The sequence below is a fragment of the Erpetoichthys calabaricus genome, chromosome 13, assembly GCF_900747795.2.
Source record: "Erpetoichthys calabaricus chromosome 13, fErpCal1.3, whole genome shotgun sequence".
Classification (NCBI taxonomy): Eukaryota; Metazoa; Chordata; class Cladistia; order Polypteriformes; family Polypteridae; genus Erpetoichthys; species Erpetoichthys calabaricus.
This window is the reverse complement of record NC_041406.2, coordinates 22,368,201-22,393,160: the sequence shown is the minus strand read 5'-3', so window position 1 is coordinate 22,393,160 and position 24,960 is coordinate 22,368,201. Positions and strand designations below refer to the sequence as shown.

The window sequence follows — 24,960 nt, the reverse complement described above, 5'->3', positions numbered from 1 at the left end:
CAAAATAAAAAGAAAGAACGAAAAACAAAACATATTCAATAACCTTAAATCACAAAAGATTCTTAAGCAAATGACCATTATGAGCCTCAATATAAAGTGCAAGTTCCATTGCCCTGTGGACAAGATGACCAGAGCCATGCACAGCGGTGGGTGGGCACCTGTAGTGGTCCACTTGCTCGCAGTCTCATTTCCTTTCATTAAAGTTTGGTTTAAACCAGAGAATTGTGTCTTATGGAGAGGTTAGATGATGGGTTTTGTACCCAGGATTTTAAAAAGAACAAGGTGGACATGATGGAAGGATTTTGCAATGAAAGGGGCGAGAAACCAAAAAAAAAAAAATGTAAAAAATCAGAGGATTTACCGCAACTCTTCTGTCTCACACCTGCAAACTCCCAATGGCTCACAGGCTTTAAGTCACAGCAAATGAAGCCAAAGAGCTGCTGATTGTGCTCCTGAACTAATGGACTCCCGCAGGAGATTGAGAACACAAAAGACAAGCAAGGGCGTTTCAAATTGGGGATGAAATAACAGCAGAAAGAAAAGGAGACACAAATCAGTAAAGCCGACACCGGAGAGAGGAGGAGCCGCACTGAGTGGAGCTCTAGCGCCGACTAGTGTCACTCTTAGGAACGGAATGACTGCATCTCAGAAGAAATGGGAAGCCTCCATCGGTCATGAAACCCACTTTATCCAGTTCTGGCCCCCTGGGGGGGCGGGGGTCACATGTCACATATCAGTAAGATCTGACAGTGCACATGCGCCTTAATCTGAATGTCCTGTCACTTTTTTGGAGTCTGGTGACGTAAAGATTACATGTTAAGAGGCGTTCATGATGGAGGATTCACAGACCTTGTCACACAAGGTGCTGCTGACCACAGCCAACAGTAACAAGTCAGAAAATGGGGCACATGGGGTAACATTGGGGGCTGAATTAACAGATTTGAAAGTTGGAACATTTTCTGTTGATTTCCCTTCTTCAAAAAAGACTCAGTTGTCACTGATCAGGGAGGCGAGACTAGAATGGTGAGGCCCAGGACCGTGTTCACTCTTTACAGCTGAGAACATCCTACAGGACAATGGATTGTTCACCTGGTCCTTACACCACCACACTGACACCCTTAAACCCACAGCTTGTCTTAATTTTGCTTTGGTTCTCCATGGTTAGGGTCAGAGTTACCAGTATGATGAGCTTGGCTGACCAGGTCTGCCTTTTCCCCCCAACAACTTCCTCCAGACCTTCCCAGCTCATCTTGGCTCTGCCCTTCCATCTTTTCCCAGTGGGCTGCACTTGCAGAAGAAGCCCACAGGGCCTCCTTGCTCCTCATCTGGTTCCTCTCAATCTGGAGGAGCAGCGCTTCTAATTCAAGGTGGTCCCATATAGTCGAGCTTCTCAACTGGTCATGGAGAGTAAGCCTGCCAACCTTGGACAGTAACTCCATTTTGGCAGCTTGTTCATCCGGTCACGTTTCTTTCAGTGACGACCAAAGGTGATGATGGGAAAGTGGACTGGACGATAAATCAGCAGGTCCATCTCTGGACTTGGCTTCCTCTTCAACACTGCGGTCCCGTATCACGTTTGTTGACCGTGATGGTGTTCAGGCAGAGATCGGCATGCACATCCTGGGAAAGGCTGAATGTTTTGGAAGTGCTATCAGTTTGACGGTGATGGTATAAGTATTTGTAACAAATCTTGTATGTTACATGACTGATCCTTCAACGTAGAGGAGCCATGTGCCATCACCTGGAATGAAAGTGTTGGTAATGTTACTTTTTTGGCCACACGGAAAATGCAGCTTTGCTATGGCGATGATTTGGATATGTGACAACCAACCAGTTCTCAAACTTTACGCCAAACTTTGAATGCTCTTGAGGTAATACACATAGACATTCGCCCATGACTCCACAAGAGGTAGGGTTAAAGCAAGCTGCAGTTGTGCTAATCGGCGTCCACCCTGAGGTGCTTCGGGCATCTCATATGGAAGTCTCTTGGATGTCTCCCTGTGGAGGTTTTATGGGCACAACCAGCTGGGAAGAGATCCCAGGGAAGACCCAGGGATCATTGGAAGGATTATATCTCCAAGATGGGCTGAGAACGCCTTGGGATCCCACAGTTGGCTGGGGAAAAGGATGTATGGGCAACCTGACTTCGGATAAGCGGTGGAAAATGAATGGATGGTAGTTTACAAGCTTGGGAAATTTCAAGAAGGCAGGCACAGCCTACCAGGGCGTTTGAGAAACAGAACCTTTCAGAAGATAAGGGGGGAATCTCGGAGCGAGAGATATGGCACACATCTCTGGAAGATGATTAGGAACATTGAACGAGTGAACATGACTTATAGCCATGACTTCTTGCAGCTCTCCGTGGCCATAACAATGTGAAGAAGACACTTTGAGAGTATGGCTATAGATCATTGTTAAATAAACGTGCCTGGGAGGTTTATTGTGGTAGCGACCCACTGAAAAACACTGCAATCTCCATCTCCTCTATGCTCTGTCCATGGTGGACCCCTTTTACGAGATGCACAAGCAACTTCACTAAGGCATGCTGTTGCTCATGGCTTGTGTTGTACACATCCACAGGCGTGGATGGACAGGGGAAGGCTGCTTGCTTAGGGCACTGTCTCCCCTGAGGCGCTAGATGGCAGCTCCCCTGGGTTACGGCACCACTGTGGATTCTCACATGGGAACATTGTGAACTGTAGTTCGTTGGTTCAGGCCTATTGGGTTCTGTGGGTGTCACCAGAGGGTGCTGATTGGACTAGTGAGCCCTATTTTGTCGGGCTCCAGCTTCATCCGGAAGCACTCCCAGGCCTTAGTTTCAGGACGCCAGAAGTACTCTCAGGTGTTACATAAAAGGAGCAGCCTGCTGGAGTTCGGGGAGGCTCAGTCAGGAAAAGGAGAACACAGCTTGCTGAAGGAGCAGTGGAGAGAGACGACACAACTGTTGAGAATTACAGCGTAATCGTGGTGTGGGAAATGTTTCTTTGTAAAGAGTTTCACACAATAAAACCCTTTATTCATTGGCAAACTTATGCCTGAGCCTTAGGTTTAGGAGTTTGGGGAGGTGCAGCCCCACTTGGTGACCACAATGTACTGTATATAAGATCATCTATGAGGGGTAATTCCCCTTTGAACTTGTATATATTTTAAACTGCATCACAAAGAGTTAAGAAGAAGCCAACAGATTGGGGAGTACTGCAAATACCCAAACAGGCAACTTGCTAAGATGTCATTTATGAGCTTCGCAGAACTTCAATCCTTCCCCTTCACATCTGGTCATGGACTTCATCTGCATAAATCGAGAGGTTTACTTGCCTTGACAGCGATACTCATGTCTCTGGTGACTCTTCCTATGAAGTGAGTAGACGGATTGGGAGAGCATGGGGGCTCATGAGGTCGCTGGAAAGGGGTGTGTGGCACTTCCGATATCTGTGCAAAAGGACGAAGGTCCAAGTCTTTAGAGTCCTGGTGCTTCCTGTCTTGCTATATAGTTGCGAGATATGGATGCTATCCAGTGACCTGAGATGAAGACTCGACTCCTTTGGTACTGTGTCTCTCTGGAAAATCCTTGGGTACCGTTGGTTTGACTTTGTGTTGCTCATGGAGTCCCGAAAGAAGCACATTACCTGCATTGTGAAGGAGCGTCAGTTATGGCACTATGGCCGTGTGGCGCGTTTCCCCGAGGGTGATCCAGCTCGTAAGAACCTCATTGTTGGGGACCCGAGTGGCTGAACCAGGCCAAGGGGTCGCCCACATAACACCTGGTTGCGGCAGATAGAGGGTCATTTCCCGGAGGGTGGGACTGGACTGTGTGTCTGCATGGGGGGATTGCCAACCGGGATCCCGAGTTGTTTTGTCATGTGGTGGGTGTAGCAATGTGCTGTACCAGTGCATGCTCCCCACCCTGACTTGACTTTGTTGCCATTTTGTGGATTCCATCATCATTATGCAGATTCTGGTTGCTAGGATGCCTGGTCTTGAGGGGTTGATTGGTGAGGTGTTAAAAGGTCACCTTATTGGCTATTTGGTATTCAAGTCTGTGGATAACAAACCTGAATAATTTTGTGACCTTTGACTTTTCTTATTGTTTTGGCTTGGGTGATAGAGCTGGAGACTTTTGGTTTTGACCTGGAACAATTTTTTGCCTATGTGTATTTCCTGGTCTGCAACTCAGAAACAAACAACTCAAACATGTGGAGAGCTTTAAGTACCTCAGATCAGTGCATACAGTGGGTGATGCATACAGCAGGAAAGACATGTCAACAAGAAAAGCTGTAACACTAAACACTACGAGCAACTTAGATAACCTCTGGAAGAACAAGAGAATTAAAACATATGTGGCAGTTCAGTCCACTCATACTACCAATCAATTCATATGGTTGTGAAACCAGGACGTTAAGAAAGGCTGGAGAAAAGAAACTCCTGGGTTTTGAAATGGCAGCCTGGAGGAAGATTCTAGGTGTGCATCTGCTGGAGAAGATCAAAAATGAAAAGATCAGAAAGCACCTAAACCAGACAGAGACAATAGTGCAGTTGGTAACTACAGGAAAGCACAAGTGGCTCTGCCACATGCTATGAATGGTCGACAACTGGATTGCAAATGTCATACTTCATGGCCATGATGAAGGAGTTAACAAGAGAGGACATCCGAGACAAATGGGGTTCCAGTCAGCACTGGCCAGATATGATACCATGAGCCTCTCTGGTGTTTTGAGGACTGCAAATGACAGAGCTCAATGGAGCTTGTTTTCAATTCATACAAGAGTCTGTGTTGATGAAGTGCGATGACCACATCATACAGACACACAGCAAAGAATAAGAAGAAGGACCTCCTGGTCCTTTTCATAAAAAAATATAGTGTTGCTCTTCAAGTCAGTAGTGGGAGGAGATCACTTAGAAATATAGGGCTCAGTCTAGCCAGAGGACAGATTTGGGAGGCAAGACCGCAGTCTGACCTCTTTTTGAGTTTGGGACCTGCACACAGGAAAGCTTTAGGCTTAGTTTAGTAGGATAGGCCTCATTTTCTAGTAGACACAACATTATCACATTTTCTTTTGCTTTTTGAGCATCGCAGAGTTGTTGAGTATTCTCCCAATAGCTCTTGAAAGTCTTCATTTCCATGGTCTTTTTTTGTCCTTTTGAGCAAGCCTCATCCTTCATTTGATCCGATATGAATACTCTGGTTGTGTTGTCGAAATAAGCCCATGAGGGCGTTTCAGTAAAGCCTGAAATAGGTTCAGTTTCAGTTTAAGGTTAGTGTCCCACAAGGGATTTACATCAGGAGTGGTCACCACGCTACAAGAAAGACATAGCAGCACTTGAAGTTGTGCAGAGGAGAGCAACCAGGAGCATGTCAGGACTTGAGGACATGTCCTACTGTGACAGATCTAGAGAGTTGCACCTGTTTAGTTTTGGGGAGTGGAGACTACAGGGGTACCTAATCCAGGTAGTACAGGTGTACAAAGGACAGGGACTTAATTAGGCCACCTACGCCTGAACACCAGCAAAAACAAGGAGCTGGTGGTGGATTTTAGGAGGACCAGGCCCCTCATGGACGCCGTGATCGTCGGAGGTGACTGTGTGTGGAGGGTGTAGACCTATAGATGCCTAGGAGTGCATCTGGATGATAAATTGGACTGGACTGCCAAAACTGATGCTCTGTGTAAGAAAGGATAGAGCTGACTATACTTCCTTAGAAGGCTGGCGTCCTTCAACATCTGCAATAAGATGCTGCAGATGTTCTTTCAGACGGTTGTGGCGAGCGCCCTCTTCTACGCGGTGATGTGCTGGGGAGGCAGCATAAAGAAGAGGTACGCCTCATGCCTGGACAAACTGGTGAGGAAGGCAGGCTCTATTATAGACACGGAGCTGGACAGTTTGACATCTGTGGCAGAGCGACGGGCGCTCAGCAGGCTCCTGTCAATCATGGAGAATCCACTGCATCCACTAAACAGGATCATCTCCAGACAGAGGAGCAGCTTCAGCGACAAACTGCTGTCACTGTCCTGCTCCACTGACAGACTGAGGAGATCGTTCCTCCCCCACACTATGCGACTCTTCAATTCCACCCGGGGGGTAAACGTTAACATTATTCAAAGCTATTGTCTGGCTGTATACCTGCATTGTTATCACTCTTTTAATTTAATATTGTTCTTTATCAGTATGCTGCTGCTGGAGTATGTGAATTTCCCCTTGGGATTAATAAAGTATCTATCTATCTATCTATCTATCTATCTATCTATCTATCTATCTATCTATCTATCTATCTATCTATCTATCTATCTATCTATCTATCTATCTATCTATCTATCTATCTATCTATCTATCTATCTCACTTGCTGGGAAGTCCTCATTTGTGTGACAATTGTAAGCGCTGGTCCCCATCATGAATGAGGTTCAACGACTTACTCACGCCTCCCTGCGCTGGGTAGACACCTATTGATTGATTCATTGCAGCACGTGTGCAGCCCCGGATATCTAAGGGCATCACAGACCTGTTATTGCTCAAGCTCCCGTGGCTGAAAATCACTTGTCCCCTTCCGAAGTTGGACGCCAACTGCCTGGGGTTTGCCTAACTATTTAGCAGAAGGGAGTCTCATTTGTTATTGGAATTAACCAGACAAATCATTCCATCAACTAAGAACAGCCGTGCATCACCATCCATAGAATCAAGAAGCAGCTGCCAATCTGCTGACCTTCTCCGTGTCTGGGCCAGCTGAGGTTTCCCATGTTGGTTTTCAAAGTCCTCAAAGGCATTGATTAAGTAGATTAAGCAGAATTCTTTTAACTTAACGGTAAATCACATACACGTCGACACTGGTGGAAAATAAGGGGTAGGGCATTTAAGACTGAAGCCAGGAAGCACTTCTTTACGTTAAAAGAGTTGTGGGAATCTGAAAGAAACTACAGAACCATGTAGTTGAATCAGAAACCTTGACAACCTTTAAGAAGAACCTGGATGAGATGTTGGGACAGCTTAGACATTAGCTAAACAAACGAGCTTGACGGACTGAATGGTTTCCTCTTGTTTGTCAAACGTCTTATGTTCTTATGTATCGAGTTTTGGAAACCATCTAGTCATTGCTAAAATGACCTCTTCCCTAAAGTTCCATAATGGCATTTGTTAATAAAGTACAGCAAATTAAAAAACAAAAACAAAAAAACCCTCAGGTCACCATTCACATTATAATGAACAGATAACAAATAAAGATCTTGTTTAAAATATGATGGTTTATTTACATTAAATTTTAGTGTCATACGCAAAAGAAACCCATCAGCTCTTATCTTTTTCTTTTTTAAAACCATGTCCCATAAACACATTATTATGGGCAAAATGAAATTAGTTAGTTGTAAATAATTAGATTATTTCTTTCCCAATGTAATCTGGAGCAAACAAAATGTTTTCCAAATCAAATATATTTTCAACAACTTAATAATCTTGCACTTTTTCAGATATTTTATTATTCAGTTAGTAAAACATGCAAAGCAAAAAAAAAAATATATATATAATATCAAAAATATGATGAAAAATGAATAGACATGATTTACAGGTCAAGTATTTTTTTAAGGAACACAATGGTACATAAAATGACAAACATATGGTAACTATTTTGAAAGCCGTAGTTATTTCTTTACATTAAAAAAGTTTTTAGATCCTTAGCAGTAGAGTATTTGTAACGTGGTAGCTTAGCACAAGACCTCTGTTCACTAAAACAGGAATGAATAATTTTTTTTATTTACATTAAAAAAATAAAGTTATGGGAAGAAAAAAACAAATCAAACTTAATTTTTATCTTTTACATTCACTCACCCCACTTCCCTTGCCAAATGTCTTCATTAGTTACATACATTCAGTTTATTAGACTCTGCTTACAGTAAATATAAAAAATATTCATTTGCTTAAAACAAATAGAAATAGTTCTAATTGGCAATTTTTGAAGTTCAGTATTACAGCTTTACTCATTCCCGTGTGTTTTAGTAAACAGGGTTCTGCGTCTGTATTAGAGAGCATATATGTCCAATACTGCCTATCACTCCTATGTGCCTTTACAATTCAAAATATTCAAGATCCACACCAAAAACACTCAAAGATGAAGAGGCCGCTGACGAAGCCAAAATCCCTCTCTTTAGACTAGAATGGTTTTTCTGCCATTTTATCATATGACAAGCTGAAGTCATTTTTGTGTTTTATCCCATTGGAAGAAATAAAAGTCCATCGACTCCTGCATTTCTTAACTGCAACACATGATCTTTTTTAGAACACGGCAAGATGTAAAATAAAATGATGACGGCCTTAGAAATGCTGCCAAGATGTCTGGGAAACACATTCATCCCAGGAATTAAGGGAATGAGGCCTTGTTTCAGTGTGCCCTGCTTTAAAGAGTTACGTCAAACCACTATGACAGTGATTTTACTGTCCTGTCAAATAACTGGGACTCTGCCACGTTTTCTTAACCGGGACAATAAAGTACACATGATGACCATGCTGAGAGATATTCTTACTTTTAAAAATAAAACAGAAACTGGACAGTTTTTAGTGATTGTTAGCAGCACTTCCAGCTAAAAGGAATGTGGGTTCTAATCAGCGTGTGTTTGCGTAAAGAGCGGGGGGAACACGGCTTGAAGCTTCTCTGTGTCTCAAAGATCTTCAGGCAAGGAGCATGGTGGAAAGAAGAGGGCAATGCTTGAATGAAGATCTAAAACAAAACAAAACAAAACATGATTGCAAATCAATGAAATGAGAAAAAGAAAGTAAGCAATTTGTGGACAAGGCAAAACAAAACCAAACAAAAATAAAAAAAAGGACCAGACATATCCTGTATTTCTAAAAGTGAAGACCACACAGAGCTGATGAAGTGCTTGTGGAGTCTGTGAATGATGCCAAATGCCGAGACGGGGACTTGCAAGTTCACTCAGAATCTTTTGTCCTCACTTCATTATTCCATGAAGAAGTGGGCGGCCAACCATTCATGGAGAATTCAAGGCTTTCTGCATGGAATGACATCAGCAGACCAATTGGTTTAACAAAGGACTCATCAATATGGGACCCTGTACGGCGGATACCTAAGCAGTTCAAGGAAGAAGCTGGTTGATTTTTGTTAGAAGTCTTTTCAAACTGAACAGAAATGCAGTGTCCACTGGAGTGGTGTGAACACAAAGCAGGAATTGAAGAATTTTGTATACTTTTTGCTTACTTAAGCTGAAGTCACAATAATCGACTTCTAACCGCGGGGTATGTCAGACATGCCAACAGCAGTCGCTCATTTCATCGTTGTACCATGTCAACTTAAAACAACTGAAAGAATAACTGGACATGTCACATTTACTGACTAAGTGTCAACTTTCCAGCACAGTCATGATCATCCCTTTTGGTGAAAGCCAATAAACATGCTCTCTGACTGAGCTAGTGATGTATGATGGGTTAACAGGAACGGCAAGTTCAGCTACAATCTCGACTTGTTTCTTTCTTCTTCTATTCTATTGTGGCATGTAAAACATAAGCACGTCTATCTGATGTCTCCTGTTGTATTTGTGAGGTGCAAAACACCTGTTTGATTTTGTAAGAGTGAGTCGCAGGAAATGTCACAATACATGAGTGATCTAATTGGGAACGTGCCACCAACTGCCTCCGACTCGTTGAGACTGTAACTGAAGGCTAACACTGAAAATCGCTGGAGAAGTCATCTAATGCCACGGTTTTCAAACTGTGGTACGCGTACCACTGGTGGTACTTCAAGTCATGCCAAGTGGTACTCGTGTGGTCCTTTATTTTCCACGAATCGTTGTTGCTACAATGCCAATATGTTGCATATAATCATATATAGTATACTACCGTAAATGCGTGGAAGACTCCAAGCCGGCTTTTATTAGCGCGGGCACACATTTCCTTAATTAGTTTAATATCACTTTAACGTCATAATTATAGTCATTATAGTGATTATAGTGACTTTTTCTTCAAAACAACACGGGCGTAAATTAACGATTCATTGACAGTGGTACTTCAGTTTACTGGTCCTCGCGGAGTGGTACTTGTTCAAAAAAGTTTGAAAACCGTGGATCTAATGTGACATGGTCTTTAGCTGGAAATCTCAAAAAATGAACCTTGAGCCTTTGATAACAATGTAACAATCACTGCCCTCTGCTGTGAGAAAGTGCAAAAAACAACATCAACATGCTCTGTTACCAGTTTGTGCTTCTTCATTTTTTGGGAAGAAAGGGGGTTAAGGCTGATGTTGTTGTAAAAGGAAACACACTTCAGAGGAGCCCACTACCTCCCCTTACCCTCCCACTCTCAGCTGGAAAAAAACGTCCAAAGGGTTTGCTATCTCTCTGCAAGAAGACTCCTGGGAATGGAATGGAATGGAATTCAACACCTTGTTACTGTTATGAATGGGTACATTATCATGACTGCAACCCACTACTGCCTAAACCAGGGAGGCCGGGCCAAACTTTGCAGATAGCAACTTTTTGAGTGGTTAGTTTGTGCTAGGTGATCTGATAAATCTGATACAATAAAACAGACCAGAGCAGGTAGAGATATGGTCAATACTGGCAAGGGTGAGTTCAGCCCATCAAAGTGAACTGTAGTATAAACTCCTGAAAAACATAATGCTTGCCAAGAGAGAAAGGTGTCAAAACACACAGTGGACTGCAGCTGGCTGTGTAAGTTTCTGTGTTGCCGCAGACTGTTCTGGGCATCCATGCTGACCCCTATACACTGCCAAAAACACCTTCAATGGGCACGTGAGTCAGCAATGCAAGAAGGTGACTGATCTAATGAGTCACACCTTCTTTTAGATAATGTGGACGGGCCTGGAGAAGAGATGGCAAGCTGGCAGAGGCAGTACAATTTATCTGGACAATGTTCTGCGGTGGCTGATTGTTGTAAAAAATTAATTGTGTCAAGACATATGGTTTTAGTTGATTACTTCTTTATGTACTAATTCAATTATTAATTTAATTAATTAATTATTCATTGCAATAACACTGCTCTCATTATGAAATACGCCTTGAACTGAAAACCTGTGAAAGCTGAGAGGGTGGCTCTAGTGAGTAGTTTCTGTTCTGAAATAACATTCACTTTGAACAGAAATAAATGTTAATAACATAAAGTTAGATTTTTCAAATACACTTAACCTAATTAAGGGTGGTGGGGGCCTAGAATAGCACTGGGTAGAAGGCAAGAAACAAGTGCCTGAATGGGACATCAGATCACTGCTGCAAAAATTTTTAATTCTGAACACATTTTACAGGAGGTACTTTTGCAAGACAGAGACACCGTATGTTATGTATTTATGTATATATATATATTTATAGATAGTAAGTTAGAGGTCGAGAATGAGTAAAGTACAGTTCTATTAAAAACAGTAACACCTTAAGGGGAATTATTCATGTGCAAGTGTTTGGTGATTCCATCTAGCAAATGCTTCAGTGCATCAAGACAATCCTCCAGGCGTTCTTGTTTATTGTGAATTACCACATTAAAACTTAAAATGGATATCCACTGGTAGATTCAACTCCTAGATCATTTTCTCAATTCATTTTTCTATAGCCCTCTTCACTTTTAGGTTTCTAGGTAGAATACAATGCTTTAAAACTACAAACAGGCATAATAAACAAGTTACAGTTGTTCCAAATCTGTGTAAATAATTGATCTTATGACCTGAACGTAATGCTATGCAGTGTAGAATGTTCTGTTTAGGATAAAATAAGGGTCATTCGCTAGCAATAAAGACAAAGCAAGCAAACAGAAAAACGTACAGGAATTGTAATTAAAAGAGAGAAAAAATAACTTTTTATACATTTGCACCAGCAAAATTTGAATGTTCATGAAAAACAATATTCCAATTTCATAAGCAGTATTTCACAAATTATCATGCAGTTTTGCTTGTTGAAATTTTATTTTATTTATCAAAATGAATATTTAGTTTTTAGAAATTTGCTTTGATTACTTTTAATTAAATCTGAATGGCCTTTGTTTCACACTGCTGATTCCTACACTGCTGAGGGAATGTTGACTTCCTCTTCTATGATGCAAGCCATATTGTTTAGGAATAAAGATGGGCAGACATCTGCTGTTATCTCCAGCTACACCTTTGCTACAGGTTAAAAGATAAAACACTGCAATAGACAATAAGCATGGGCATGGGTCAAGGTTCCTTACCTGGCCGAAAGGCCAGCCTTAGGAACTAATAAGAAAAGCAAGAAATGTCCTACCTTGTCCATGAAGCTAGCTGGAAGGTGCCCCTATGGAAGTAGGTAGGTAGCCATCCTGACAAGGATGAATCAAAGATCATCCAGGAGGCCAAAGTAAAGAAGGGACCAGGGGGAAACAGTTCTTCCCCGAAATACTAGATATCAGCATCCCTGGGCTTCTGTATCCATACAGACACCCACAGGGCATGCTGGGATATGTAGTTCAAAGGGTGCCACCTGGGGTGCTGCTGGGTTTCATGGTGTTTACTTTCCAGGACTTCTACTTGACCCTGAAGTGCTTTTAATGGGCTATGTCCTGGCCCTGGAAATACTCCAAGTTTTGGTCTAAATGGAGCCGCTCTGCTTTACTCAGGTGGGTTGGAGTCGGGCAGAAGAGGACAAAGCTCGTCTTGGAGGCTTAGAAAACAAGAAGCCTGTTTTGTAAGGTACTTGTGTTAATATACTTCTTATCTGAAGCCAGGACTAAGTCTTTGAAGTTGTGTCCGAGTTGCGCCAATGAACCCTAAAGTTCACAACATACATGTTTTAAAGTATTTTAATTGAACTTGATTATGTAAGCAAATCATACGTTTAATTAACTTATCTCATGGACTGAAACCAAAGGAAGTTCTTCCTTACTCTGTATTTTAAAGTCAGTCCTGGATGAGGAACTGCGAATGATAGTATTTGTTAGAGAAATGATTAAATGGTCATTGTCTATGTGTTAAATTCTAAAGGAACCATATGTATCCTGCATTCATTGATTACGTCAAAAATGCTAATTGTTAGAGAAATGATTAAATGGTCATTGTCTATGTGTTAAGTTCTAAAGGAACCAAATGTATCCTGCATTCATTGATTACGTCAAAAATGCTAATTTAAACCTTGTATGATGTAACGGGAATGGATATGGGAGATAGGTAAAACTTTAAATGTGATAACTCAAAGTACATAAAGTTATTGAAATCTTATCTTTGATAGGAACTGAACCCACTGATATACTGTAATAAAAGACCTCATATTAGATCATTAATTAATGTGGCACTTGTAATTCTTTCATGTCTTAGAAAACCTCTGTCTGTGGAACACCAGTCACTTGCAGGGGGTGGCCATCATACCTTCTAGCTCTGGGGTTACAAAGTCCTGGAAGTCCTAAGTGGCTGCAGGTTTTTGATCCAAGTCCAGTTCTAATGAGAAGTCAATTATTGCTGCTAAAGCGCTTACTGCTCAAGCAACATTTTGATGCTTCATTCTTCATTTGTTAAGATTCCCCACCCTTAATAGCTTCTTAAACAGCTGCATTCACTTTTATGAATTACTCCATATTACTAATAAGATGCAAATGACAAAGGAGCAGTTCTCCGTCTAACTTGTGCCCATTTACACCTGTGTGTGGTCATTGTGAACAGTCTGGTTTAATAAAATATTTAGAAGGAGTACATCAGGAAACATGATTTGTGTTTTCCAGTAAATATAATGAAGTATTTTAATCCATTTTGTTTGTCATGTTAGCGTCAGATAATAGTTCTTGCAAAATAAAAAAAAGCATAACTCAATTGACTTTTTGGCCACATCCGCTTTCAGATCATTTCCATTACTACTTTATCTACAATTTAGAACCATTATACTTAATTCACTGCAAGTAATAAAACATAAAAAAATGTAATAACGAGTGCAATGCTACAATTCAAACCAACATCTCATCAAACTTTAAGGAGTCATAAAGCATACTTGGATTATTACCTGCAGGTTTGGCAGCTGCCAGCTTTGATCAGCACAGCGCCCATGAGGAGCGTACGCAGAGCTTTCTTCTTGCTCTAAATAGCTGAAAAGCAATGCCTGATGACACAAAGAAAAAAGTAAAACATGTTACTGAAATTCCAAGATGGCAGCTTTCAATATTTTATAATATGGCATTGAATAATCTGAAGTACTGCAGATCATGAAAAGATTCTCAAAAAAACGTGTTGGCAAATTAAATGACCCTTCCACTTGATTCTGCTAAGTGTTACCGATTCCTGCTTTTAAAAATGACACCATGACGTCACTCCCTATAACTTCTGATGAACACGTGATTATTAGGTATTATACTTGTTAAAGGAATACTCCACCCAAAAATAACATTCTTTTATGTTACTCACCCACATAGTTTTTAGTGATGGCAGGGAAAAAAAAACAAAATGGAAAGTAAAAAGTTTCCGATATAACAGAATTCAATAGTGACCAATGCTGTGCAACTGGCAACAATTTATCAAAAACATTCATGAAAAAATTGCACGTGATTCATGTCTCATAATCCACATTTCTGTTAATCCAGTTGTGTGCTCCAAACATACAAAATGTATTATTTTTTGCTAATATATATTTTAAACAGATACTTCTGGAATTGTCTTTTTGACTTGAAGACTTGCCTTTCCCCCTCATTTGTTTGTTAGTCTTGTCTTCAAATTTAAAATTGCATTTCCACGAGGCTTTAGGCTTCCAACTTACAAAACATGTACTGTATCTGCTGATAATTCTGGGTGTTAACTAACAATATTTAGCAAAAAAGCATGCATTTTGCACATTTTGAGCACACAGCTAGTGACGTGGATTATGTGACACGAATGATGTGCGATAAGTTTTCTTTTTTCAATAGACATTTTTCAGATCATTTGCTGTTATACAGTTACAATTTTCTTCAATCGTAATTTTTCTTAGACTATAAGATTAAACATTGTCTATGCCAGTGGCTCTCAAACTGTGGGGCGGGCCCCCCTAGAGGGGGTGCGAAGATGTGAAAAAAAGAATCGAAAATATGAAAAATACATCTATTGAAACCAAAACAAATTAACTTAAACTACATTCTGATGCTAGAAAAATAAATATAGAGTTAGATAAATGTCGATAAAAGTTAAGTAGGTATAATAAAATATGCATCAATGATATATCATTAATTAAAAAAGAACAAATTGGTATTAGTGGGCTCCTTTCAAAAAACTGTTATGAAAACGCGGGTTGCAAATTCTTAAAGTTTGAGAAATGCTGGTCTATGCCGACCCTTCACTATAAACTACATGGAACATATAACATATAAAAAAAAATTGGGTTGGCGTGTTCCTTTAATATTATTTTAAATTTGCTGATTTGTTGAAATCTTTTTGGTCAAAGTAGTCTGACTTAAGATGTAGGGACATCAAACAGTCCTAGGATTTTAAAAACATATTCCTACAAATATGTTTATCCATCCATTTTCTAAACCTGCTCTATCCCAAGCAGGGTTGTGGGGAAACTGGAGCCCATTCCAGCATGCATTAGGCACAAGGCAGGAACAAATCCTGGACAGGAAGCCAGTCCATCATAGTGCGAACACACACACACACTAGGCCCACTTTAGCATTGTCAATCCGCCAATCCTGAATATCTTTGGACCAAGGGAGAAAACCCACATGCAAGTTTCATTCAGGGATGACCAAAGACGTGAATCGTGGTCTCCATATTGCAAAGCAGAAACATGACAACCGTCCCACTGTGCCACCCAATTTGTTTTTCATTTTGCCAAATTACATTAAAAGCAGGAATTAGAGATGCTTTAAATGTTTGAATGCCTCTGATGCTCCAGTGCCTGTTTTACCAGATAAGAATAAAATGATGAAATTAGCTGCTGCATGCAGATGTTGACAAAGGTAAGGCTGCTGAGAGCCCCAGACAGTATACAGATATGGTACCCGAAGTTAATTTAATAGTTAGGAATCTCTCTTTTTATTTTGCAGTTACATGTTAAGCAGGAGTAGGAGTATCAACATATGTACACAGTACAGTGAAATGCTTACTTGCATGTCTGACTAACATGCAACATGTCGCCACATTCCAACACCACGATAAACAGTACCTCTAACTGAAGGAAAATACAAGCAAAAAGAAAAAGGCTGTCACGTGTAGACAGGTATTCTGAGAGAAGAACTAAGTCAGCAGTCAGAGAAAATGAAAGCCAGGTTATCTCAAAGCCCAGACAAGAAGCAGCAGCAGCCAGTAAGGAAACAGGGAATCTGGAGTGTTGAGTGAGGTGGTTTTACTTACAAGCAGCCTCTTATCTCCACTGCGGTTCTGAAGAGCACTTGAAGCTTTCAGTCGTTATTCCATTGTTGTCAAAGATCCCAAAACACTGAGCGCTTTGTGTTATATTTTTTGCAAAAGCTATGCCAGGCTTTCTAAATCAGGCCTTTTCAGTCGAGTGGACTCCTCATTGCGGTAATTGAATATTTCTTGAGATAGAGAAACGGACATGACATAAAGCAGCTATTGCATGCTAGACATTAAAGGAGAGCACTGTTCATTTTTATCTCACATAGGAAGGATAGCAACAGCATCAGATCACAGGCAGCGTGGTTGCGTGGCAGTGTGGCAAATCGGCATTTTTATAGGATCTAAAAACTTGCTGTCTTGAAGTGTAATCATTTTCTCAATTATTCCTTTGCAGACTGATTTGTTGGATTCTGCTCTGCAGATAGTTAAGAATGCTGGGTGGTGTGGGTGTTCTGTACTTAAAATATAATGGGGACATCACTGAATTATTCATCTGCTTGCATATTTCTCTGTAACTGAGCTCAATTTTAAAAACCCATATACAAAAATATAAAACCAAATATATATTTTTTTTCATACAGAGAAAAAAACATGCATCAAATAATTTGTAAGACTACTGCATGGGTGGGGCTGGAGTTAGAAACTGAAAAATAAAAATTATATACTATATGTGACTTATGATAAAAGGTACATTCAGTTTTACAACGTTCATATTTGGATGTTGGCAAAAAACAAAGTCCTACATATAGGACCGAACAAGCAAATACCATAAATTAAGCAACTCGGATCATTTCGCATATGACTGCAAAACACTAAAATAAACAGTAACCATGAGAAAGAGGAACTGTAGTAGTCAGCATTTCTGTAATAAGCCACCTAATATGAATTAATATGCAAAATGATTTAAAATGAAAACGTCTGGTATTTTCTGAATAAAGGATTTAGTGCAAGATTTGGGAGGCAACTCAACTACATGCAGAGCAGAATGAATGATGTTTGTAAGCAGCGTCTCCAAAAGTCTATACCACTGCAGGGAGCAGCGGGGGGACTGCCGTAAATATTGCTCCGTTCTCAACGCCACACCCTCTACTCAAAACTGCAAGAGCCTGCCCAAGCTCCACCATGTTCACTCCACCATAGGGCCCAGCATCGTAGCGGCGACCATAGCTTGACGAGGTATAGGAGGTGGAGGAGTACGACGACATTGAGGAAAATGGGGAACCGGTTGCATCAAAGCTGCCTCGTCTTGACCCAGATCTTGAGCCTGTTCTAGATCCTGACCGAGATCCAGAGTTTGATCCAGAGCCGCTAACATTGTATGGGCTATAAAGTCCTTTGCTCGACTGTGAAGATGCCTCAAGCAACCGCAAGCCTGAGCCTTCTTCAACCATACTTCTGTCCATTGCATCCTTGTAGGAGATCTTAAGTTTTGTCTTGGGACAGGTCATGTACTTTGTGTAGGCACTTACATCCCTCAGCTTTTGGGCAGTACGGGCATCTAAATAACCCTTTCGAATAGCTTCATCCAGTGAAATTCTACTAGGAGCATCAGGTTCGATCAGCCCGCCAGTGAGATATTGGACTTCCAGGAATCTTTGGCCGGCTTCATAATACAACCAACCCTTTTTCAGTGCCTGTGCAGCTGACATTTTAACTTTTGTTCTTGGATCTTCAAAACCATTAAAGGCTTTCTGTGCAAGATTAATACGGTCCACCATGATTTTGTCAACAAGCCCTTTGCTCACAGCGTCTGTGACAGAAAACTTTTCTCCAGTGTTAGGGTCAATGATACCCCCGGTACAAGCCTGCGCTTCTAACAGTCTTTGTCCTGTGATGTTGTCTACTAAATTACGGTGCATGGCTTCAGTGATGGAAACTTTCTCCAATGTATCTGTGTCTAGGATTCCAGCAATAGGTCCAGTTTCTTCGGTTGGGTCATTCCATGTGCTCACTGGGGTTCTGATTGAAGGGACTGGGCTCATTGGATAGGAGGAAGTGGAGCCGATGGAGGAGGATCGGGAACGGAATCCACTCAGGTTACCTGACAACATATCAGCAAACTCTGTAATGGACAATGTGCCTGCACGATATTGGTCCAAGGATGACTGATCAATGAGTCCTTTAGCAAAGGCATCGTCAATATCATATTGGCGGCCAGATCTCCTGTCAATAATCATAGACTTGACCACACCATCAGAAGAAGAAATAGTGATTTCTTCCCACTCGCATTCTTGCTCTGCAAGTTCCATGTATGTCTGATGATCAATAAGTCCTTTGCGATAAGCTTCATACACGGACATTTCTTTGCCAGTTTCTGGGTCAACAATGACAACTCTGCGTTTTCGGACAGATGATTTTGAAGAGGTCTTTCGCTCTCGTTTTTTCTCTTTAAGGAGAAGCAGCACCAGTCCAGTCTCAGGGTCTGTAAAACATCTCTCCATTAACTGCAGATAGGTTAAGTTCTCCTCTGTGTTTGGATCAAAAAAGCCTTTTGTGTCATCGCTGGGATCCGATAAGATTATGTTCATCTCTTCATCAAACAAGCCACGTTTGTAGGCCACCTCTACTGGCAATCGATGACTTTGTTCTGGATCAATGATGCCCCCTGTAGCAATCTGTGCTTCAAGAAGGCGAATACCATGGTCCTTTAAGATCAGCCCTTTCTTCATAGCCTGGAACAAAGAAATTATCTTGCCAGAGTATGGGTCTTTATAGCCAGTTACGGCTCTTTCTGCTGACATCAGCTTGTCTTTGAACTCTGGTCCTACAATTCCCATCATTACAGCCTCATTTACTGTCAGTTTTAGGTTCTTTATTGGGTCTATCACGTAACCAGTAGCAGCCTGAGCTTCTAAAAGTTCGAAGGCGGTTCCAGGCCTAATCATGTTCTTTTTCATGGCCTGGTAGATGGATAGGCGGTCTTTTGTTGATTCTACATACACTCCAGCAATACAACTGGTACCCTGTAAATACGGCTGTAACACTTTAGTAACTTCTTCCACAGTGACTGAACCTTCCTCGAGTTGCTGTACTGTTTTCTGATCTATAATTTTTGAAAGAAGAAGCTCTTGGATAGTAATCGCCTTTCTCAAGCCTTTAAATATGAATGTCCTGTCGGACAAAGACAGAAGACGGAGACCCGTGTCACTGTCCACCTTGCACCTCTTAAGTAACTGTGCGTAGGACAGTCTTTCTTCAGTGACTGGTTCTAGGAAGCCTTTTATATCACTATTGACATCAGAAAGTCTTTCATTTGTTTCTTTATTCATGTAACCTCTTTGAAGGGCAACATCGGTTGGAAGATGGAAATTGTACTCGGGGTCAATGATTCCACCAGTGGCAATTTGGGCTTCCAGTAGTTTTAAGGCATATTCTTCAGGCAACAAGTCTTTCTTCATGGCTTGGAACAGGGAGATTGTTTTTCCCGTATACGGGTCTCTATAACCTGTTACAGCTCTCTCAGCAGAAAGCAGTTTATCATGGATCTCTGGTCCAACTACTCCCTTTCGAACCGCTTCATCAACTGTTAACATTTCATCTTTAACTGGGTCCATCATAAACCCAGTTGCTGCCTGTGCTTCCAACAGAGGAAGTGCCACTTCAGGTTTAATGAGTTCTCTTTTCAAGGCTTGGTAGATGCTGACTTTTTCTTTACCAGAGCCAGTCAAGAATCCAGCAATGTTGCCTGTACCAAACAGGTAACACCTCACTGCCTGCATTTCCATAACTTCTCGAATGGTTTTCTTTCCTTGCTTGAGAAGGTTATAGGTTTCTAAATCAATAATCCTTGAACTATACAACTCTTCAATAGTAACTCTACGACGGATCACATCACAGGAGATGCTCTGCTCGTGCTTGATGATCTCTCTTTGTTCAATAATTTCTATGATGATAATGATCATGCGATCTTTTGTCATTCGACCAGAGCGATATTCTTCCAAAAGTCTGGATTTTTCCTCCTCTGGAAGAAGACCAGAATTCATAACCTCCCATAGGGAAAGAGACTTGCCAGATAAACTTTCATGAGGAATGTCAACTTTGGTGCTCTCAAGATCATTCTTGGTTTGCTCCTCAGTGTACACATATGTCTTCTCCACCAGTGAAGGTTCTTCTGTCTTTTTAAGTGGCAACAGGCAGAGCCCAGTGCTTGGGTCTCTCATACAGCGTTCTTTTAACTGCATGTAAGTGAGGGGCTCATTAGTGTTTGGATCACAGAACCCCTTGAGATCATTGGATGGATCTGAGAGAATCTTGCTGACATTTTGGTCTAGGTAGCCTCGCTTGTAAGCAACTTCTAGAGGAACACGATGGTTGTTTACTGGATCAATAATTCCACCAGTAGCTATCTGAGCCTCAATTAGCGGAACTGCATGTTCTTTGAGGATGAGGTCTTTCTGCATGGCTTGAAACAAGGAGATCTTATTGCCAGTGTAAGGGTCTTTGTAACCTGTAACTGCTTTTTCAGCACTAAGAAGTTTTTCATGAAGCTCTGGGCCAACTATGCCTGATTTAACGGCATCGTGAACAGTCAATTTCTGATTTCTGATTGGATCAATCATGAAGCCTGTAGCTGCTTGGGCTTCCAATAAAACAAGGCCTGTGCTTGGTTTTAAAAGGTTGTTCTTCATGGCATTATATACAGTCATCTTTTCTTTTGTAGGCTCCATATAAATGCCTGCAATGCTGTCAGTACCTTGCAGGTATTTCTTTACAGAATCAACTTCACAGATTTCCTTTGGTGTCGTTTTACCCTGCTGAAGTTGTTCGTAGATGTTTCTATCAATAATTTTGGAGTCAAGCAGTGAACTAATTGGGACAGGACCTCTGAGACCATTAAAGGTAACTTGCTGCTGCTTTTTAGTTTCGGTCTCCTCAATGATGGTAATCACTATCCGAATCATTCTCTCCACTGTCACTTTTCCAGTCTTATATTGTCGAATAAGTTCGATTCTTTGCTCTTCTGTTAGATACTCAGAATTAATAATTTCCCAAATGGTTACTTTCTTTCCTTTAAATGGTCCTGTCTGTACATCAACTGTTGCTTGATTTAAGGCCTCTTTGGTCTGAACATCTGTGAAGACTGGTTCTTCTTTTGCTTTGATGGCTTCTTCAGACATAGGAAGCAGGAAGAGGCCAGTCGCTTTGTCAGGGACGCATCTCTTCAGCAACTGTTCATAGGTAACATTCTCCTGTGTGTTGGGGTCAAAGAACCCTTTGGTATCGCCAGTTGGATTGCTGAGAATTGCATTCATTTCATCATCAAAATAGCCACGCTTGCAGGCTACATCAACTGGAACACGATGGCTATTCACTGGGTCAACAACTCCACCAGTTGCCAACTGAGCATCCAGCAAGCGGACACCCTGGTCTTTATGAATCAGATCTTTTTGCATTGCCTGGAACAATGAGATAGTGTTTCCAGTGTAGGGATCCTTATAGCCAGTCACAGCTCTCTCAGCAGAAAGCAGTTTCTCATGCAGCTCAGGGCCAACCAGTCCTTCTTTCACTGCTTCATCAACAGTCATCTTCTGATTTTTAACGGGATCGATGATATACCCGGTGGCGGCCTGGGCCTCCAAGAGATTGAGGGCAAGGCTTGGTCTCAGCAGGTCTCTCTTCATTGCTGGGTAAACAGGAATCTTTTCTTTTGTTGATTCCACCAAAACACCAGCAATGCTGTTTGTTCCTTTTAGGCTCTTTTTGACTGGGTCCAGTTCCGACACATCTTTAACTGTTTTCTTGCCTTGATGCAACTGATTATACAAGTCCTTATCAATAACCTTTGATTCGAGAAGCTCCTTAGCTGGGACAGAAGCTCTAAGCCCTTCAAAAGCAAGTTCTTTCTTTTTCTCGCTATCTTCGACCACAGTGATAATAATTTTGATTATCTTCTCCACTGTGATTTTTCCTGTTTTATATTGTCGGATGAGGTCCCTTCTCTGCTCCTCTGTGAAATATTCAGAATTAATGATTTCCCATATAGTAATGTTCTTACCACGGAACTTTCCAAATGGAACAGAAACAGTTGCCTTCCTAAAGACATCTTTTGCTTCCTCATCAGTGTATGTAAAGCCACTTTTAGAAGCAGAATCTGTAATTGGCATCAGGCAGAGACCCGTTTCAGGATCTGTAACGCACCGCTCCATTAACTGCAAGTAAGTAAGGTTTTCTTGAGTATTTGGATCACAGAAACCTTTGGTGTCATCGGTGGGATCAGACAAAACCTGATTCATTTCTGCATCAAAGTAACCAAGCTTGTAAGCATTCTCTAATGGCAGTCTGTGACTATTCACAGGATCAATAATCCCGCCTGTGGCTATCTGAGCCTCCAGCATGTGAATGCCATGATCTTTATGAATCAGTCCTTTTTGCATAGCTTGGAAAAGAGAGATCTTGTCTCCTGTGTAAGGGTCTCTGTAACCTGTAACGGCTCTTTCAGCAGAAAGCATTTTACTATGCAATTCAGGTCCGATTAACCCTTCCTTAACAGCTTCATCGACTGTAAGCTTTTTATTCTTCAAGGGGTCAATCATGAAACCAGAAGCAGCTTGTGCTTCCAGTAGGATCATCCCTGTGCCAGGGTTAATTTGTTTTTCTTTTATTGCTTGATAAATGCTCATTTTCTCATTTGGCTTTAGCAAGATTCCTCCAATGCTGTTCATGCCTTGCAGATAATTTCTCAGATTTTCATTTTTAGAAAGATCTGCTACGGTACTTTTACCATTCTTCAGTTTGTCAGCAATATCTTTAGGCAAAATACCTGCAGCTACCAGCTTGCTAGCAGGAACTTTCTGTCGAATGCCATCAAAAGATGGCTCAGTTTCCCCATTCGTAACTATACCATCCACTGAGTCACCTGGACTTCTTCCATTATAAACCTTACTAACAACTTCAACTGAGGTTCTTTGAATGAGTTCATCTTCTGGAACATCGTCTGTCTGTATCATGATTTCCTTGGTCTGAGCTGGTGCAGGCTTCTGCAGTTCTTGCAGCTTATCTCGTAGCTTTTGATTCTCCGCTGCCAGTAATTTCTCTTGCTCAAGCCTTTTCTTCTCCAGCTGCTGCAGTTCCTTCTGCTTGTTGAGAACTTCATCCTGTGCATTCTTTTGTTTCTTAAGTGCATCTTCCATGGCTAACTGAAGTTTCTTTTTGTCCTCTTCCACTTGCTTCCTCTGGCGTTCTTGTTCATCGGTGAGTGCCCTTGCCTTTTTCACTTCATCTTCAAATAACTTCTCTAATTTTAATTTCTCCTCTTCAATTAACTTCTCTTTCTTGATTAGTGTCTCTTTCTCAGTCAAAAAGGTCTGTTGGAGGATGTGAGTTTCATGCTTAAGTTGTTCTTGCTGAGCCATTGCCATCTGAGAGAGAAATGTAAAAATGAGTAATTAAAACAAGCATTTAGCATGTAATCCATAAATAGCACAAATATAGACACAAATTAAATAATTCACTTTATTACTATGCAAAGTGGCCTTTCAATGCAGCAGTATCATAATGTTCCAGCAGAGTTTGCTGGTGGTCTGGGTACTTTATAGCTGAGAAATGTGGATGAACTTCAGAGTCACAGACTGGAGAGACCTTTTTATCCATCCATCCACTTACAGAATCTGCTTTATTCAGTTCATGGCCACGAAAAGCAGAAGCCAACCCAAGTGTCAAGGTCTGCTCAGGGTCATACCGTCTCCACAGAGAAGCTGGCCATGAACAGAGGGTCTTCCAATCAGTAATGAATATTTTTCCAGTTGAGCAATACGGAAATTTCCTTCTCCCTAACTGTAGCTGGGTAAATTATCACCATTATGCACAGCGACAGGTTCTTTTTCTCTGTTTCACTATACCAAGCATCATTGGACACTATGCAGAACCAATTCCTCACCGAAATGGTGGTCACTGGAGAGAAATTTGTTCTATTGGACCATCCTCACTCAGGGCAACTGGGCACAAACTTGGAAGAAACGGATTCAGCATGCAGTGTTACAGCCATCTTAGCCAGGTGAGCAAAAGGAGAACTCCTGGACTACAGTGGCCAGTCACGCTTCTGATAATGAGGGCATCTCCTAATCGCAGTGGGCGCTCTCTGTTTTAGCTTCATCCAATTTAGTGGGACATGGAAGGATCATGTAATCTTTAAAATCACCCAGACTAGGACTGATAAATGTTTTATTTAATGGTGCTGTGAGCACCAAAAACTCAGGATGGGGAAAACAGTCCATTCCAAAAGCCAAAATATGTAAACAGCTGTTTATATTGTATACAAGGTACTCTGGGCAGGTCTTTACTATGAAATACATAATAAACTATACGGCCAAATTTGCTTGAGAGCTGCTGGCCAGTACTGGATTCAGAAAAAGAATGGATAGAAGGATGGATGAAGGTTCACTGTGAATTAATGAACTATACAATATCATGTAAAACATTCCCAAGTGACCATAAACTGGAGAAAGTAGGTTTACTAATAGATGGATGGATCATGACAACTGTTTTATCAAGGTCAAATTTATCTACAGTCTTATATAATGTCCACAAAGTTTTTAGTAGACCTTTCAAATAGATATTGTGCATTAAGACACATGGACCTTAAATCCCAAAAAATGCTGTAATATGTTAGTAACCTGGTTGGAAGGGCTGATATGACTGAACAGATGACCTGTTGTGAGCTGTCTAAAGACACAAACCCACACTGGTGTATGAATACTCTGC

General features: G+C 41.2%; 1 protein-coding gene across 11 annotated transcripts in view; it reads right to left on the bottom strand.

Moving 5' to 3' along the window:
* Positions 1–7,210: 7,210 nt before the first annotated feature.
* Positions 7,211–24,960, bottom strand: part of pleca (plectin a) — an 828,744-nt gene continuing 810,994 nt past the window's right edge. For all 11 annotated transcript variants that reach the window (XM_051935602.1, XM_051935603.1, XM_051935606.1 and 8 more), the window contains 3 exons: positions 16,255–23,618; positions 13,939–14,034; positions 7,211–8,696 (listed from right to left, as the gene is read on the bottom strand). In XM_051935602.1, the coding sequence (XP_051791562.1) occupies positions 17,280–23,618 (6,339 nt within the window). In that variant the 3' untranslated portion in view covers positions 7,211–8,696; positions 13,939–14,034; positions 16,255–17,279. The remainder of the gene's footprint in view (positions 8,697–13,938; positions 14,035–16,254; positions 23,619–24,960) is intronic.